The sequence below is a fragment of the Hipposideros armiger genome, unplaced genomic scaffold, assembly GCF_001890085.2.
Source record: "Hipposideros armiger isolate ML-2016 unplaced genomic scaffold, ASM189008v1 scaffold_10, whole genome shotgun sequence".
Lineage (NCBI taxonomy): Eukaryota > Metazoa > Chordata > Mammalia > Chiroptera > Hipposideridae > Hipposideros > Hipposideros armiger.
In genome coordinates this window covers 6,443,993-6,461,209 of record NW_017731360.1, presented here as the reverse complement: position 1 = coordinate 6,461,209, position 17,217 = coordinate 6,443,993, and the positions used below count along the sequence as shown (strand labels likewise).

The 17,217-nt window shown below is 50.1% G+C and overlaps 2 protein-coding genes across 13 annotated transcripts in view; one reads left to right on the top strand and one right to left on the bottom strand.

The window, feature by feature from the left end:
* The first annotated feature begins 965 nt into the window (after positions 1 to 965).
* TXLNA (taxilin alpha) lies at positions 966 to 16,773 on the top strand. Of its 7 annotated transcripts, none has more exons than XM_019659507.1 (11): positions 966 to 1,082; positions 1,637 to 1,846; positions 2,469 to 2,804; positions 4,232 to 4,323; positions 7,919 to 8,089; positions 9,170 to 9,364; positions 11,073 to 11,192; positions 11,419 to 11,493; positions 12,004 to 12,096; positions 12,462 to 12,557; positions 13,273 to 16,773. In XM_019659507.1, the coding sequence occupies exons 2-11, from the start codon at positions 1,669 to 1,671 to the stop codon at positions 13,597 to 13,599; spliced, it is 1,683 nt and encodes a 560-aa protein (XP_019515052.1). In that variant the 5' UTR covers positions 966 to 1,082; positions 1,637 to 1,668; the 3' UTR covers positions 13,600 to 16,773. The 7 variants fall into 7 exon arrangements, with proteins under 7 accessions (XP_019515052.1, XP_019515033.1, XP_019515000.1 ...); XM_019659488.1 differs by having other exon boundaries at positions 968 to 1,078; positions 2,445 to 2,804; XM_019659455.1 differs by having other exon boundaries at positions 968 to 1,082; positions 2,445 to 2,804.
* The window catches only part of TMEM234 (transmembrane protein 234), a 31,964-nt gene continuing 19,851 nt past the window's right edge, over positions 5,105 to 17,217 (bottom strand). Inside the window, exons 6-8 of one of the 6 annotated variants that reach the window (XR_002125918.1) lie at positions 8,145 to 8,277; positions 7,901 to 7,957; positions 5,105 to 5,939 (exon numbers count right to left, since the gene is read on the bottom strand). Coding sequence is in view for 4 of the 6 variants with exons in the window: in XM_019659580.1 (XP_019515125.1) it covers positions 6,730 to 6,784; positions 7,901 to 7,957 (112 nt within the window). In the remaining 2 variants the exon portion in view is untranslated. Of the gene's footprint in view, positions 5,940 to 6,230; positions 6,785 to 7,900; positions 7,958 to 8,144; positions 8,278 to 17,217 lie in introns of those variants that run through there. The other 5 variants (XR_002125925.1, XM_019659601.1, XM_019659610.1 and 2 more) reach the window with 5 other exon arrangements.

The following is a 17,217-nucleotide window of genomic DNA, read 5'->3' as shown; positions in this document are numbered from 1 at the left end:
GATGGGCACGGTTGTCTAGAAACATGCCATGTAGGCATTAAGTTCCAAGCACATGGGTGGTTGGTTTTTATTCCATTACCTGTAGGCAATTCGATAAAGAATTGTGATCTCACATTTGAAAAGTTTGGCTTTTTTCCCCTTTAGCCCCAGTGCAACAGATACTGTAAAGGGTAGGCCAGAGAAAGGGCTCAGGAATCTGCTAATGCTAAACTTCCCTTCCAAAGAGGGGCTCATGCTGGTAATGGAGAGGGAAAAAAATATAACCCATTTTAACAAGTTGCCTTGACTCAACCTCAGGAAAGTGTGTCATGATGGTTACTTCTTCTGGGTAAGAGGCAGGGTAGTCTAGTAGTTCAGATGGGTCCTAGTGCCGGACTTCCTGCTCTAATCACCGTCCTCAGCTGTAAAATGGGAATAACACATAGTACTTGATCAGTAATTAGGATTAAGCTAGTAGATATCAGGAAAGCACACCTTAAGCGTTCAAATAACTGCTATTGTTAGTAAAAGCTTCTATTTGAACATGGAAATTGAAGTTCTGGGAGAGAAAAGAATGTCCAGTCACACAGCAAATTAGTAATTAAGTTAGGACTGCAATACAGGTCTCCAGGTTCCCAGCCCAGTATTCTGTCCCCAGTCCTCCGAGTACCCAGACGGTTATACATGTTCACAGCAGGGCGGAAGGGTTGGTGGAGGCATGCAAGAAATAACAGCCAGGAGTAAATCTTTCGGAGCTGAATCATAGCTTCTGCACGACAGAAAGAAGGTTGACGTGAGTACTTGAACAGAATGACTAGCTCCTTTCGGACGTGGGTATCCGGCTCCTAGGACTAAAGCCCTTTATATTGCATCTTGGGAGTTGGGGTCAGCCCTGGTGCATAAAGGGACTTGTAGTCCTTTCCCTCCCCCGCTTTCCAACTCACCCGCCTCAGAGGCCGCAGCGCTTCATCTTTCCCAGCAAGCCCCGCGAGAGCGCCGGCTATTGATTGGCTGCGGCGAGCAGGCAGCTCTGCCGGCAGCGGTTACCCAGGGTTTCCGGTGCGAGGCCAGAGCGGGCGAAGCTGTCGGGACGTTGGCGGTGGGTGGGTACCGCAGCGGCTAGAGGGACGAGGCGATCAGAGGGTCTGTGGACCTGGGGGCTTTCGGCCAGTGGGGGGAATCACGCAGATTCCGCGTGAAGGCTCGGGCCGGGGGACAGGGCTAAGGTCTGTGCGCATGCGCGGGCGGGCCGCGCACGGCGGGAGGGCGCGCGGGGCGTGGGTGGCTGTGCGCGCGCGGGGGAGTGGGGGCCCACGTGGGGCCTTGGGGGGGGCAGAGGGGGGGACGCGAATCGAGCGTCCCGCCACGTCAGTCTCCGTCCGGGAGCCTATCCCGCGCTCCGCCTGTGGTGAGGTGGACGCGTTGTGCCGGGAAGAGGCTTCAAGAAAAAGGCCTCTCCTGGAGCAGCTCCCCGAAAACCTGCCTAGGCACACCTGGCTCCCCCAACTGGCCAGAGACAGGGAGAACCGTTGACTCCCTCAGGTGAACGCCGGCCAGTTCGTTTTAAGAAGCTTTGTGCAGCCGGTGTTGGGATTTCTGATCCAGGCTGAGAAGAATTTTGAAGTCTGGAAAATAGCAAGTGTGCTTGTTTCTATAGGATCATCACCTCACCTAGCATTGCAAACCACAATGAAGAACCAAGACAAAAAGAACGGGGCTGCCAAGCAATCAGGCAGCTCTTCCAACCCAAAAAGCAGCCCAGGGCAAGCGGAAGCAGGACCAGAGGGAGCCCAGGGGCTGCCCAGCCAGTCGGCCCCTGCAACAGAAACTGAAGGTTCCTCCAGCCAGGCTCCAGGGAAGACCGAGGGTGTGTGCCAGCTCTCCTTTTCCAGCGGGCAGGGGGAGGAGTTTGTGGTGCGCCAGCCTAGCTTCTGGAGTTAGAGGCCACTGTTTTACCCAGAAAGAAGGAAGTGTAGAATGAGGGGAGGACAGTGCTGAGTCTCTGCGACCCCCACGGCAGTCTGGGGAGTTGGTAGAACCTTCCACTCTATGCATAGAAACAGAACTCTTGAGAGAAGGCTCTGACAGGATTAAATCGGGTGGCAGTCAAAATGAGACTCCCAACCAGCAAATTAAGATTAGAAACACCTCATTCACCAGTAGGTAACTGCTTTTTATACTGGAGGCATTTCTGGAACATTTTCAGTAGCAAGAAATGACTTTCTCGGGGTGGAGGAGATGGACTAGACATTGAGCTCCTGCTACATGTCATCTGTATGTGCTGAATGCTTTACTTGATTTCTTTTATGCTCACAACAAACATTGTTGGTAGTGAGAAATAGTCATATCGTTTTATAGGTAAATAAACTGAGGCTTAAAGAAGTTAGGCAACATTGAACCCAAACCAGTAAGTTTGGGCCTGCAAAATCCCAACCAGTGGTCTAACCATCTTGTTTCTTACTCAGCCCCTTCATCCTCTCCTGCTGTAGGAGCACAAGCCAAAACGTCTCCATCTGGGGCCCTCCGTGATGTCTCTGAGGAGCTGAGCCGTCAGTTGGAGGACATCTTGAGTACATACTGCGTGGACAGCAATCAGGGGAGCCCAGGTGAGGATGGGGCACAGGGTGAGCCTGCTGAATCCGAAGATGCAGACAAGTCCCGCACCTATGCCTCGAGGAATGGGGAGCCTGAGCCAGAGACCCCAGTAGTCAATGGTGAGAAGACCTGCAAGGGAGAGCCAGGCACAGACGAGATCCGGGCAAGTGATGATGTTGGAGACCGAGACCACCGAAGGCCACAGGAAAAGAAGAAAGCCAAGGGTCTGGGTGAGCAGAGGGAAGCTACTCTTGCGGATGGTGAGGGGAGGGAGTTTGGACCTGATATTCCTTGGGCTAGCCTACTCTGCTAGGGTTCAGAGGAAACCCTACTTCCCAGAGCAGTGAATCAGACCAGTTTAATCAGCTCCAAGGCTGTGGGGCCATAGCATAGATGTGTGCAGGTTGTTCACTGCACAAGGGCTCCTGGCCTTGGGAGCAAGTGGGAACCGAAATCCAACCTGCTTTCTCTCTGAGGAAATGGAGAGCAAGAGGCCTGGGTGGACTCCTGTGCCAGCCAGCACCATTTCTAATCTGTTGTGTGACCTTGGGCAAGACCTTTCTCCTCTCTAGTCCTTAGCTGTCACTTCTCTACAGTAAGAGAATTAGACTAGACCAGAGTGGAAAACACAAATAAGCCATGCTAGGCAGGGGGCCATGAGGATCAAGAGAGTGCCTACTTCATCTAAAGGGTTGACTGCTACCTGGTCCCAGCAAGTTGATAGCATGTAAACAAAAGCCTAATTCTAGACAGCCCTTTTTTTAAAAAACAAATCTAGAGTTACATGCAATTTCTAGATTTTTTACAGTTGGCAACTAATGCTAGAAGCCAAACAAAACCCACCTGTGGGTTGGATTTGGCCTGTATGCTAGTGATTTGCAGTCTCCACATTGATCTCTTGGAACCTCCTAGGGTTGCCACTTCAGGAGCCTGGTGCTATGCTATGTACAGTGGCTCTCTAGGGAGACAGAGGGACAACTGACTCAGGCACAGGCAGTGCAGGAAAGTCTTTTGGCTGAAGTGGGGGTTGAGGGGAGGCTAGTGTGTGTTAAAGAATCAAAGTCAGGTGGTATTATACCCCTAGCACCTACTCCCCTACCCCCTAATTGTCATCCTAATTTAAAGGTTACTTTGTTTTTAATCTTAGGATCAAATATTGGAAGGTATATTCATTTTAAAGTTCACTTTTGGCTACCTCTGCTGATAAAAGTTAGTAGTTCTCAAGGAGACCTATTTCGTTTTGCATCCTCCCTCTTTCAGAAAGGCCTTCTTGCATTGAAACAGTAGCACTGAACTCACAGATGGCCACCTTTCTCTCACCTGTTGGTAAAGCAGGCCACTTTGTGTTTTGTTTTTTTCTTCCCACTCCTGGTGCTCACCAAGGAGATTCCACAGAGATTCAGTCATTTATTTAATAAGTATTTGTTGAGCATGTCCTCTGTGATGGGCACTAGGGACAGCACTGGGCCACAATAATAGGCAGAACGAGTTGGTCCCAGCCCTCATTAAGCACACAGACTAGCAGAGAAGGCAGCCCAGTTCAGCAGACAGAAATATAAAGTATGATAGGGGAGGGCTGTCTCAAGGCAGAAGAGTGTGGGCCCAGAGGGGAATCCCAGAGAAGAGGGTACATGCCTTTGCTCCCTGTGCTTTGCAGGAAAGGAGATCACGTTACTGATGCAGACATTGAACACGCTGAGTACCCCAGAGGAGAAGCTGGCAGCTCTGTGCAAGAAGTATGCTGAACTGGTCAGTTTTCCCCATTCTCACACCCTCCCTGTCTTAGAAAGTCAGCAGGCCACCTGGCATGGGGTTATAGGTGGCTTCATTCCTGTTCAGCCTCTCTCTGAGTCTTTTCCCCATCTAACTGGGGAGTCAGATCCCAGCCAGCCTCTTCACGACTGACAGTAAGAGAAGAAATTTCACGTTCCAGTGGTAGAGCCCTAGATCTGACCTGAATCCCAGATACCATGTCATCTTGCCCCTGTGTGCCTCGGTATGCATCTCCCCAAAATATGGAAATGCCCAGTACCATCATCACACTTAACAAAATTAACACTAATCACTTGATATGCTGTTAATACCCAATCCATAGTCAAATTCCCGCAGTTGTCAATTTGATCAAATCAGAGTCCACATGATGTCCATTTATTACATTGGGTTATTACAACTTTTTTTGGGGGGGGGACCTGGGGGATGGGAACAGTGCTGGGGAATTGGGGGAAGGGGAACAGACAAGTTGCTGTCCTTTTGTTCTTTAGTCTAGTTGTGGAGGACGTTGCTTCACTGGCCCAAGTTGGCATCATCATTGCGCTCTTCCCGGGCGAGGCAGATCAGTTGCCAGCTTCTGGCCATTCATGCTGGCTGTTGGCTACACACGGTAGCCCATGGCAACCCACTGCCAAAGGGGCTGCAGCCTACGCCGTCGCCGGCGACTCATGGCAGCCCAGCTTGAGGTTGAGCTGTTGTTCAGCATCTTAGCTGTGGAGGGCAGTGTCACTGGCCCTCATGTGTGGGATCCGACCCGGGGCCCTCTGGCGTCCCAAGCCAGCTCTTAACCAACGCGCCGCTCGGCCGGCCCACAACTTTTTTTTTTTCTGTTACTCTAAAGCAGTCTTCATCTCACTGCTTTGCTTTTCTCATGACATCGACTTATTACAGATCAATTGTCCTGTAGTGTGTCCCACTTTCTAGCTTTGTAGCATTTCACTTGTTTCTTTACCTCCTTCGTTCATGTAAATAAAGTGGAAGTTAGCTCTAGAAGCTTGTTCCAATTCAAATTCAACTTCTTTGACAAGAATTCTTCATAAATGGTTTTCTGTACTTCATGTTGCATCACAGGAGAAAGTGTGGTTGTCCCACTTTTAGTGGCGAAAGATTGATTGTTCACTGGGCTCAGGTGGCACCAACCAGGTCCTTCCTCTGTCAGGTTTCCCATCAGAATTTGAAGTAACAGATTCCACTGACGGTTATTGCCTAATTATTTATTTTTAAATTCTTTCATTCCATTCACAGTTATTAGCTGGAATTCTCCTGTAAGGAACTTTTCTCATCTGTAAAATGGGGAAAGTCACACCTGCTTAATGGGGTTATTATAACAATTAATTAAGGAGAGGATATGAAAAAGACAGCACCCTTTCAGAATGATCCAGCCCAGGAAAGATTGATGATGGCAAGAGGAGGAAGTGAGTTGCTAGAATGATGTTCTCAGGTAAATGAGAGGAAGTGAGGTCCAGTGCACCAGGAAAGGGCTTGGCTGTGGTGAGAAGCTCGGCCAGGTCCTCATGAATGGAGGAGAGGACAAGTGCAGGTGGATTGGCGGGTATGGAGCTTGTGGCCCCTACTCCTCTGGGTACTTCTGTTCTCTTGAAAATGGAAATGATAGTTTTAGCTGGGCGGGAGAGATTTGACGAGGAGGATAAATACAGTTGTCTAGAACAGGGGTCTGCAAACTGCAGCTCGCCAGCCACATGCGGCTCTTTGGGTACGTTCCGTCTAAAAAGTTTGAAGACCCCTGGAAGAGCCAATCCTGTCCCTCACAACAATTTTAAAATTATTTGAGAGCCATAAAACAAATGAAATCACCATTGTGTGAATAATATCCTTTTAAAATTTTATAAACGAAACTATGATAGTTTTATTTTCATTTTCAGTTTTACTTCAGAGCCACATGTATGTACCCAAAGAGCCACATGTGGCTCTCAAGCCACAGTTTGTTGCCCCTGGCAGCTCTTTTGTCTCAAAAGTTTGCCAACCCCTGGTCTAGAAGAAGAAGAGGACAGCTAGGCAAACCAGGGGTCTTCCTGAAAGTGGTCACGAATTCAAAGAGATTCTTTAAGCAGAGTTGCTTCAGTGCCAGTGCAGGGTTAGCAGGAGGTTGATATACCAGGGTTGGGATTTTACTGAGAAAGAGAGTTGAGGGCATAAGGAATCTAAGCTGGGTGAAAAGGTATGTGATTGTTTAAAAGAGGGTTAAAGGAAAGGGAAAGAATGGTTGGGTCAATAGACTAGAGCTCCAGTAACATAGGGGACCTTCTGGGCCCACAGATGTTGGGGGGAATGAGCTAGGAAGGTAGGTGGTGGTGCTGGCCTGGGATGAGATAATGGAGGTGGGTGCAGTTCCGGGTGATGACAAACTGGCTGATTGAAATGTAGCTAGTCTGAATCCGGATGTGCTGTAAGTGTAAGGTACACGCTGGATTTAACAGACCTAAGGAAAAGGAAGACTAAAATATCTCAAATTTCTTAACATTGATTCCAGGTTGAAATTAAATATCCTAATATTAAAGTTAATTCACCTCTCTACTTTTTTTTAAAGATTTTTATTGGGGAATTGGGGGAAGGGGAACTGACAAGTTGCTGTCCTTTTGTTCCTCAGTCTAGTTGTGGAGAATCGCTTCACTGGCCCATGTTGGTATTATCATTGTGCTCTTCCCGGGTGAGGCAGTCACTCGACGGCCATTGGACAGCTGCTCACTGCGGCTCATGGCAGCTCACGAAAGCACTTGCCAGCTGCTGGCCAGCCCCACTGCAGCCTACGCCATTGCTGGTGACTCATGGCAGCCCAGCTCCAGGTCGAGCTGTTGTTCACCATCTTAGCTGTAGAGGGCGCAGTGTCACTGGCCCTCATGTGGGATCTGAACCAGGGCCCTGCTGCTCAGAGCTGGCCTCCCAAGCCAACTCCTAACCAACACACCACTTGGCCAGGCCCTCTTTTTACTTTTCTAATGTGGGCACTAGAAAAATTTTAATTACATAATTGAATTGCGTGGTACAATTATGAATTGTACAGTACAACATGAATAGGCCCATGGGAGGGGAGCTAAGCTGGAAAAAGACAGGGTCCAAGGACAATATTAAGTTCTGTGAGGCCAGGGAGTCAGAAAGATTGTTGATAATGAAAAGGCCAAGATGATAATAGGAATGATATTAAAGAGAAAAATGGTGAACCAATGCTAAGTCTTAGAGCAGTGAGAGGGAGTCACGAGGTCTATTGATGAGTACAAGAAGGAGTAGCAGGTGGTCTCATCGAGGGCCTGAGTGTCCCAAGAGTTGGGGGAATGTAATGGTCTGAGAGTCTTGAAAGCTTTGTCTCTGGAGTCAGAGCTGGGAGAGAAACGGATTTGCTGGCTGCGTGCCTCTGCTTGTCTTGTCTGAGTGTCCATCTCTGTATCCTTGAGGTACAGGGGCCCTTGGGTTTTTCGTGAGGGGTACACCTTCAGTGTCCAGCCTGAGCTGTTATGGCTGGAGTTGGAGGAGAGCGCTGGGGTGGGGTCAGCTCAGGAGACCCTGGATCCCCATGGGGAGAGCCTCACGGGGCGCTTACCTGCCTCTCTGTCCCCAGCTGGAGGAGCACCGGAACTCCCAGAAGCAGATGAAACTCCTGCAGAAGAAGCAGAGCCAGCTGGTGCAGGAGAAGGACCACCTGCGGGGCGAGCATAGCAAGGCCATCTTGGCCCGCAGCAAGCTCGAAAGCCTGTGCCGTGAGCTGCAGCGCCACAACCGTTCCCTCAAGGTAGGCTGACTGGGCCCCCTGGGAGGGACTACTGGTTTCCTTGACTTCCACTTACCTTTGCTGGCTTTCCCCTTAAAAACTAGCACAGGCAGCTCTTCTCCCAGAGTTGGTCAGTCAGGAATGTGGGTCCTTTCTGCTTGTTCTGCTTCTCCGAGGGTGGGGTCAGTCTGGTTAAAGGCTGGTCACTGCTGTGAAGTCCAGATCGCTTTGGTATGCGTATCCTTTATGTATTTCTCATAAAATTTGCAGCAGTAAATATATGGTATTTTGCAACTTGCTTTGCTCATTTTTAGTTTGTTTTTTAAAACATTACAAATTTAACGTAAATTTGATGTAAGGGATTCAAAGGTAACACAAGTATAACAAATCAAAGATAATAGTCACTCACCATCCCCAACCTCAGTGCCCATCAGAAACCACTGGGAAGAAAACCTACTTATATGTAAGTTTAAGTACAGCCTTGTAAATTTGCTATTTACATATAAAATCTTACATACAGTTTTTTTTAATGAAATTATAATACATGTGTTGTTTCATATGCTATTTCATTTTCTCATTTTGCACAATGCTTAATCTTTCCCTATCAGTATATATAAGGGTATCTCATTTTTTTAACAACAAATTTTAATAGTTTTTGTCACATTGCTTTCCCACCAACAGTGTGAGTGCCTAATTCTGCACAACCTTGCCAACTCTGGGTATTACTGCATTTTAACTACTTGGTCGGGCGGTGGGGGCAGTCCAACATGAAAGCATGTTGAAACTAAACTACTTAATAGGTCTTCCAGACCTAACCTGAGGGCTGGGAGACTAGGCTTCAGGAGATCCAAAGTTCTTTAGAATGGCACTTACATATATGCCTGCATTTTTCTAGGGAGAGAATCTCTCACTTGATGTCACCTGATATACAGAAGGGTCCATTAGGAGCCCCCGTTGCATGACATCTTGGAGCCTGGCCACTCCTCACCTTGAGAGCAGGGAGGGCTATTGATAGAGACCATCCTGGACTGGTTGGGGGAGCCTTGTGAGGCTGGCTGGGGAGCAGTAGATGATGGAGCTGGGGCTGACTTCTCTGCCCAGGAAGAAGGCGTGCAGCGGGCCCGGGAAGAGGAAGAGAAACGCAAGGAGGTGACTTCGCACTTCCAGGTCACACTGAATGACATTCAGCTACAGATGGAACAGCACAATGAGCGTAATTCCAAGCTGCGCCAGGAGAATATGGAGCTGGCAGAGAGGCTCAAGAAGCTGATTGAGCAGTATGAGCTGCGAGAAGAGGTAAGGTGTTATGGACAGCCATCATGGCCATGGAATGGGAGGCTCTGGGTGTGTAACAGACTCTGGGAAAGCACTTTTCAGGCTTCGTCCTGTTCGCCTGTTCTTCCTCCTTCCTTACAAGGGGGGCAATGTTATGCGTCCTCCTTGTAGACAAGGAACTGAGATAAGGAGAAGAGACTGGCCTGTGGCCGCACAGCCACATGTCCACAGTACCGTCCTATACGGTAGGTCCAGGTATCTTTTGGAATCAGAACTGCCCAAGTATTAGAATGGAAATATGTTCATGGACTCCGTTTTACATAGCACCCCAGCAGGGCCTTGTGGAAGCACCCCCAAATCAGACATAATATTTATGCCGTTAAACTCCTGAGTACTCACCTAGATTATAATTAGCCATACAATAGTACGGGTCAAGTTTGTCTGACATCTTACAACTTTAGTTTTCAGAGTTTTAGAATTTGAAATCACGGGAGGAGTTGGACCTGTGGTCAGTGATCCGCTCCAGGAGCTGTGTCCTCTGATTCCTTGGCTGCCGTTGGCTGCTTCCTAGGCACTCAAATCCCTCTCTTTGGGACCCCACATGCCAGTCACTTGGCTGCTCTGGGTCTCTGTTTCCTCATCATAAAAAGGAAGACTGACAGCTACCACAGTGCCAGACCAAGCCCCTTCCTAGGCCCGGGGAGTGTGTGGGGTGGGGGTCTGTGATAGGTGGGATAGGCAAGACCCTGCCCTCTTGGGCGCACAGTCTACTGTGGTAATCACTGTGCAGGGCCTAGAGGGGCCTCTCCTGGCCCACCCCTCTTTTTTCTGTACTTTATCCTCTGGGAACAAGCCTGCTTATGATGGATTTGATTTGAGAAGAGTTGGCTTGGTTCTTGTCCCTTAGCACTAAGAGACATACTTCAAGAAGTTGAGGATTCTCTCTCTGTTCTCCTTCCTTCCTCCTAAGGCAAAAATAAGACTTGGTACTCCCTGTGGAGGTAGAGGTGCAGGGCTCCCAGACCCTATGCTCCCCATTCACACCCTGCCCCCAGTCAGATTCAGGCACCCCCATCCTGCCCCCTCTGAGCCTCTGGACCTCAAATCACAGGCGACTAAATTCATTATGTCCCAAACTGGACCCACCCCCAAGCCACCTTCCCTTCCCCTTCCAAACAAGACACAAAATTCCCCACATCCCTTTTTTCACTTGCTTTTATCTTTGAAATAGTATTTGAGTTCATCCCTTTTGCTCCATCCCTGCTCTCACCTGGCCCCAGTTCCCAGCGCTCCTCCAGCAGTAAGGACAGCCATTCCTTGGGATATCTAATCTTCACCTGTAGATAGTGCCGAGTTCTGTCAACGGAGCTAAGCTGTTGTGCTGGGAGAGGTGTTCTTTTTGCCCTTTCTTCCCACTTACAACGGAGTCAGGCTTCAAAAGTGAGGGTTGTCAGCCCAGTGGAGGGATCTCTCTTGGGGCTGGAAATTTGGGTTCATAGGAGCTGATTTTGTCCATAAACCCTGGTGTTCACCCAGGACTGACTCAGTGGGAGAAAAATAAGGTGAGGTTTGAAAGTACATCTTTAGGCATTCTATGGTACGCATGGGAGTCCAGTATGTCAGATTGAGATGGGAGGTTGGGCCGGGGGCCCTGGTCTCTGCAACCACTGGGTTTCCCTGAGAAAGGAGCTCCTGACAAATGGCTCCCTCCCACCATGCTTTCCTGCAGCATATCGACAAAGTCTTCAAACACAAGGACCTACAGCAGCAGCTGGTGGACGCCAAGCTCCAGCAGGCCCAGGAGATGCTGAAGGAGGCAGAGGAGAGGCACCAGCGGGAGAAGGATTTTGTGAGGATTAGGCCCTGGGCGTGGGGGGTCTTGAAGGAGGTGGGTTGGGTTTTGGCTTAACTCATAGTCAAGTTTGTGTGGGAGAGGTTGCTGCCTGGCCAGACCAAGGCACTGCTTCTTCAGACGCTAGTCTGAGAGCAGGAAGCTTCAATGGTATGGCAAAATAAAAGCCACACACAGCCCCTCAGGGCTTCTGACGGCGTTTGGGATCCTGTCTTGGAAATAGCTCCTCAAAGAGGCTGTGGAGTCCCAGAGGATGTGCGAGCTGATGAAGCAGCAAGAGACCCACCTGAAGCAGCAGGTGAGACAGTGTGTATCCTGACCCTGTGCCTCCAAGGTCCCCTCTCTGGGCCCCGTCCTCGGGGGGAGGGAAATGGGACCCTCATTCTAGGACCACCTTGACTGCTGTGTGACCTTGCTGAGCCTTTGTTCTCTCTGGACCCGCCCAGCACCTGTGTGGTGGTGACCAGGTGGCTAGGTGAGCTCAAAGGACTTCGTTCCTAGTCACAAGTGTTGTGCTGCTTTTGAGGAGGTGGGGACAGACAGCTGTTTTTAATTACAAATACTTAATTCTGGAAGAAACATTTGAAAACAAACATTAAGGCAAAACATAAGTCATCCCAAACCCTACTTTCCAGGTGTAACATTTTGGATTATATCCTTCCAAATATATAGTTTTTGTTTTATTTTAAAGAAAAATTGCATCTCAGTATAATTGTCAGGTCAGGGCCAAGGATGAGTCTGAGCGTGTTGACCAGAAGTGCCCTCTAGGGAAGCCCAGTCTTAACCTGTGGGCTTCTTTCTCACCCAGCTTGCCCTATACACGGAGAAGTTCGAGGAATTCCAGAACACTCTTTCCAAAAGCAGCGAGGTGTTCACCACATTCAAACAGGAGATGGAAAAGGTAACATTGGTCCAGGCTGAGTGTGGCTGCAGGGACACAGCTGCTTCATTCAAAATGGGGTGCCTCATGGGGCGCTGTTTCCAGTAACAGTGTGATTGAGACTAAGGGTGGGGTCCTAAGGAGGGATCATAGCTTTTCCTCCCTCTCAGCAAAGTGTCAGTTGTATGTGCTCCTTCCAGATTGTCCTGGAGAAGGGGTTTCTGGTCATTTCCTGTTATTGGCAGTGGGCATTTAAATTGAGTTGAGAAGGCACTGACTGCACTGTAATGCCTTGGCCCCTTGGGACCATTCCGCACCTCGGGGACCCATAGATGCACAGCAGCCTGGCCCCCTGACCATTTTGTTCTGCCTGTCACATAACCCAGATGACTAAAAAGATCAAGAAGCTGGAGAAAGAAACCACCGTGTACCGGTCCCGGTGGGAGAGCAGCAACAAGGCCCTGCTGGAGATGGCTGAGGAGGTGGGTTCAGTGCGCTGTGCAGCTGGGGTTGGGGTATGCAGTTACCGAGTGTCGGGCCCTTTCCTGTACATTCTATCGATAACTGATGCAGCTAGCATGAGGTGGAGCCAGGCTTCACATGCATGTGTGTCCAAGTCCAGGGCACCACCAGCTCTCCCCAAGGAGGGTGGCGAGCTCAGTCATAGGTCTGCAGTGGAAGCAAAGAGAACAAATGGAAGAAAGGAGAAGGAAAAACAAGGGGTGTCAATGATGCATGTAGTTTGTATGCAGAGTGGCCCTGATCACTTGATTTTGTGGCTTGAGATGTAGGAGAGAAAAGCAACTCAGTGCTCGAGCAGCTACTGCAGCCAAACCTGCTGAATGTCTTCTATACACCAGTTCATTCACCTTCCCTCAAGATCTATGAGCTTGATGTTAGTAGTCCAGTTTAACAGATAAGGAGGTAGGCACAAAAGCCAAGTACTTTGCCAAAGTCATCTGTGGATAAACAGGAGGAATACACTGTCTTCAAGCCATGCCCCTCCCTACACTGCGTACATTGCCCCCAGCTGACAGCCAGGTCGTGGCATAAACCAGGGCTTATGCCACTTTTTGGGGCCAGCTTTTGACTCCACTCTATTCCCAGCCTTGTTAAAGTGTGAATGTTTTTTACCCAGCGGTGGGGTGGGGTAGAGGGTCCAGGGCATGGCACTGAAGGCCCCCTTTCTCTCCCTAGAAAACACTCCGGGACAAAGAGCTAGAGGGCCTGCAGGTGAAAATTCAGCGACTGGAGAAGCTCTGCCGGGCACTGCAGACAGAGCGCAATGACCTGAACAAGAGGGTACAGGACCTGAGTGCTGGTGGCCAGGGCCCCCTCACTGACAGTGGCCCTGAGCAAAGGCCAGAGGCTGCCACTGTCTCCAAGGAGCAGGGTGGCGAGGGGCCCGGGGCCCAAGCACCTAGTTTCCCAAGGGCCACAGAAGCTCTTTGCTGCCCTGGAGCACCGAGCACAGAAGCATCAGGCCAAACAGGGCCCCAGGAGCCCACTTCCACCACCGCCTAGGGAGCCTGGTGCTGGGGGCGTGCTGGGAAGGGAGCAGGCAGCCCAGCCAAGCCTGGCCCATGTGAGGCTCCCACTGCTAAGCAGTCCAGTGCTCTGGCCCAGGGTGCTCTGACTGGGCTGGCATCTGACACTTCGCAGTTTTGGATTTTGTGGGTCAGTTTTACGTATATATGACCTGTGCAAGGCCGCATTTATATCTGTAAGTGTAAAATGGGCTTGCATTGGAGGCGGGGTGTGTACAGATGAAGTCAGTGGCTCATCTGTGATCTGAAGAGTCTTAAAGAGGAGCTGTTATCTGTAGCTGCCTTCACAGTGAGCTGGCAGGACGAGTAACTTGAACATTTCCCTGCCTGGCTTGAGGCTCACACCCCTCCGTCCCTGCCCTTCAGGGCTCATGACAAGTGACACACCCAGGCCTTGACGGTGTTTCTCTTGTTAGCAGGGCTTGGGCAGCTCTGGCTCTTCCAGCTCCTCTGGAAGCTCCTTTGCTTCTCTTGACCTGGAAGAAGGATCCCCAGGCAGAGCCTTGGCAGGGCGCTCAGAGCTGGTGGTCAGACTGCTTTCCTGCCTAGGACAGGGGACCTGGAGAATGTCTGTGTGAGATGATGCTCTGGTAGGGAGCCCCTCGGGCGTCACTTCCCCTGCCCTCTGGTAGTGCCAGGACCAGGCCAATGATGCTTCTCAGTAGCCTTATCATTCACAGGTGCCTCTAGCCTGCACAAATGATTAACAAGAGATCACCCAAAGGATTCTTTCTGAAGGTTTTTTTGTTTTTGTTGCACATGACGACAGTGTTTGTACTGGGGATTTGAGGGAGTTGGAGAGCTCTAGTAGTGGTGCCTGGGTTCCTGGCCTCTAGTGCCCCACCACCACCACCCCAACTGGCAGCTTTGCCATGTTGGCGCTTAGGTTTCCTGTTTGATGAAATCAGATTGTAGTTAAAAGAAAGGGCTTCCGATGGCTTTGCCACAAGCTTACCTATGTGTTTCAATCCTGGAAGGCCACCACTGATTCCCATCACCACTGTCTCCATGCAGCAGTTGCTGGGCCTCAAACCCAGTTGTCCTCCTTGGCTTTATGAGTCTGTTTCTGCTTCCTGTCCCCACCCCCAATGTGCAATCCTTGAGATTTGCCTTGGTTTCATTGCCCAAGGAATAAGAGCTGAGGTGTGTCCTCCTTGACATACCACTTCTTCTTTCTGTGTGAGAGCCCCAGCTCTTGTCTGACAACTAAAGCGTAAGAATGAGACTCAATAATTGAGCCTCAGAAATCCACAAAATGGCTGCAGATATATGTCTGTTCCCGTCCCATCCCTCATCCCGCCTCTTACATGTTACTCTACTCTGAAAGTTCTGGTTGTAAACTTGCCTGGGGTATTAGCCAGTCTTTGTACAGAGCAATTTTCTGGAACAACAGAATGAGTCTTTAGTCAGGAAGCAGAGCTCTGCTGGGCTCGAGGTACTGTACACCACCCCCCCAGCCAGGTGTCAGCTTCAGTGTAGCTGAGGGAGCCAAAGACCAAGGTGGAAGGGATGCTTGAGCTGCTGCTGCTTGCTGTATTTCTTTGAATCTAGTTCATTATTACATATGTCCCTTCATCTTCCACAACTAGCCTGCTCTTTCAGCCCTTAACTTAAATCCCTCTTATTAAAGTAGGTTCATGAAGAGTATTAAGTACTCCTGAATCATGTTCTGACTTAGACCAGGGATGGCAAATGAATGGCATTTCATTTCCCCTCAGCCCCCATGGTAGGTACCACCAATCTGCTTCAGAGTATTTCCTGCTCACCCCTGGTATTTCTTTATTTCTCACGGTTCCCTCAGCAGCCAGTATACGTGCTGAGACCTGTTTGCCATCCCTGGCTGAGATACTGCTCTCCTGTGGAGAAGTGTATCCTAAAATCTTTCCTTCCCCTCTGAAATGCCTGTCTGAATGGTCCCTGAACATGCCTCTACCTGCTCCAGTAAGGCTCCATCCCCGAGCCCCTGTGCCAGGCCGAGGTACACAAGAGCTGCCAACCCCATACAGGGTTTGCTGGGCTATGGAAGCACAGGAGAGAGGTAGAAGCTTCTGCCTGCTCCCCTTCAAGGTCAGGAAGGCCAGCAGTGGCCCACATGATTGCCTGCCTCACTTCAGCTACCTCTTAAAGCCCATGGGGTTGGGGGGAGGGGGCTGTCGGAGCCCAGCGTGATGGGATGGGAACTCCGCTGCATAGCACAGCAGCCCTCTGAAACCAAGTCTAGCCACTAAGGAGCTACAGTGAGCAAGGTGGCCCCAGCTGGGCTCCCCAGGTCAGAAATACAGGCCCTGGGCAGAGTAGAACCTTTCCTCAGCTCTAGGTGTCCTGGCCAGGCTATAGGTGGGGATCCCATCCTTCCTTTAACTCCATTGACCAAATCTTACCAATCACTACAGCTACTCTGCTTTCCAAAGTCAGCCCAGGTACCTGGATGATGCGTACATCAGCCAGGAGCCTGGGTCAGATGCAGGGGAGGTGGCCTATCTATGAAAGAAGGCCAGTGCCTTCCCCGCCAGGGCAGGTCCCATGCACATGACCTCAGTCCTAGGACCAAGAGTTGTGTTGGTTTCTTAGATGGCTGGCTTTTCCTCCAGGGAACCACAGTAGGTGAGGCTTGCAGCCCTTGGCTCTGCTGACAGTAATTTCTGCAGGACCTTATCCAGCTGAGAGCTTCATGTACACCAGATTCTGAGGTGTCAGCAGCACTTTTTTTTTTTTTTTTTTCCATGAGGTTTTTGGACCATGGGCTGCTCAGGCACTTTTCTGTAAGAGAATGTTATGTCTCTAAAGATGGTTATTTCCCGTCCCCCACCCATTGTGGTGACCCTGCAGAGGGCTGACCAAGAGGCCAGTGGAGCTGCCTGCCCTGGTATCTATGGGGGAGGGTCAAGGCCTGCTGAGCTGATTCTCCAGCTGCTGCTCCAGCCCTCCCACCTCGCACAGCACAGGTGGTCACCCCAGGGACAGCCAGGCACCTGCCTGGGGGAGGGGTGCTGCCTTCTGTCCCTGTAACTGCTTCCCTTATGGCCCAACCTGGCCACTGGATTTGTTTGAAGCTGTGTTGGCAGCTTTTTTGTCTCATTTTGGTATTCACAACAGCCAGGGACTTGATTTTGTTGTATTTTAAACCACATTAAAGAGTCTGTTGCCTTACTCTCCTGACCTTTGTCGTCATTTGGTGCTTTTGGATCCACCCACCCATCACTGATTTGTCCAAATCTGCCATGTCTCTGTTCCTTGATATCCTGCATCTTCCCAAGTGCCGTCCCTTCCAGCAGTCCCCACAGGCTCAGGACATGGAAGATTCACTTGAGCTGTCCATGAATATCTCTTGGCAAAGTTGATGTGATGCCCAGGAACATAAGAGGTGATTTCTTTCACTCAACCAATCAAAAGTCCCTGCCCTCCAAGGGCTCACAGGCCAGTAAGGGGAAAGGGAACTTAGATGTAGAAAGGATGGTAGTGCTTTGGGAGCATAAGAGGAGGCCCTGTCCCCTACAACAAGGGGACGGTGGATACCTAGAAGGGCCTTTGGCCCAAAGGGCAGATAGGAGTTTGACAACTTGATGTAGCAATGGAGTGGATCACCTAGCACTGT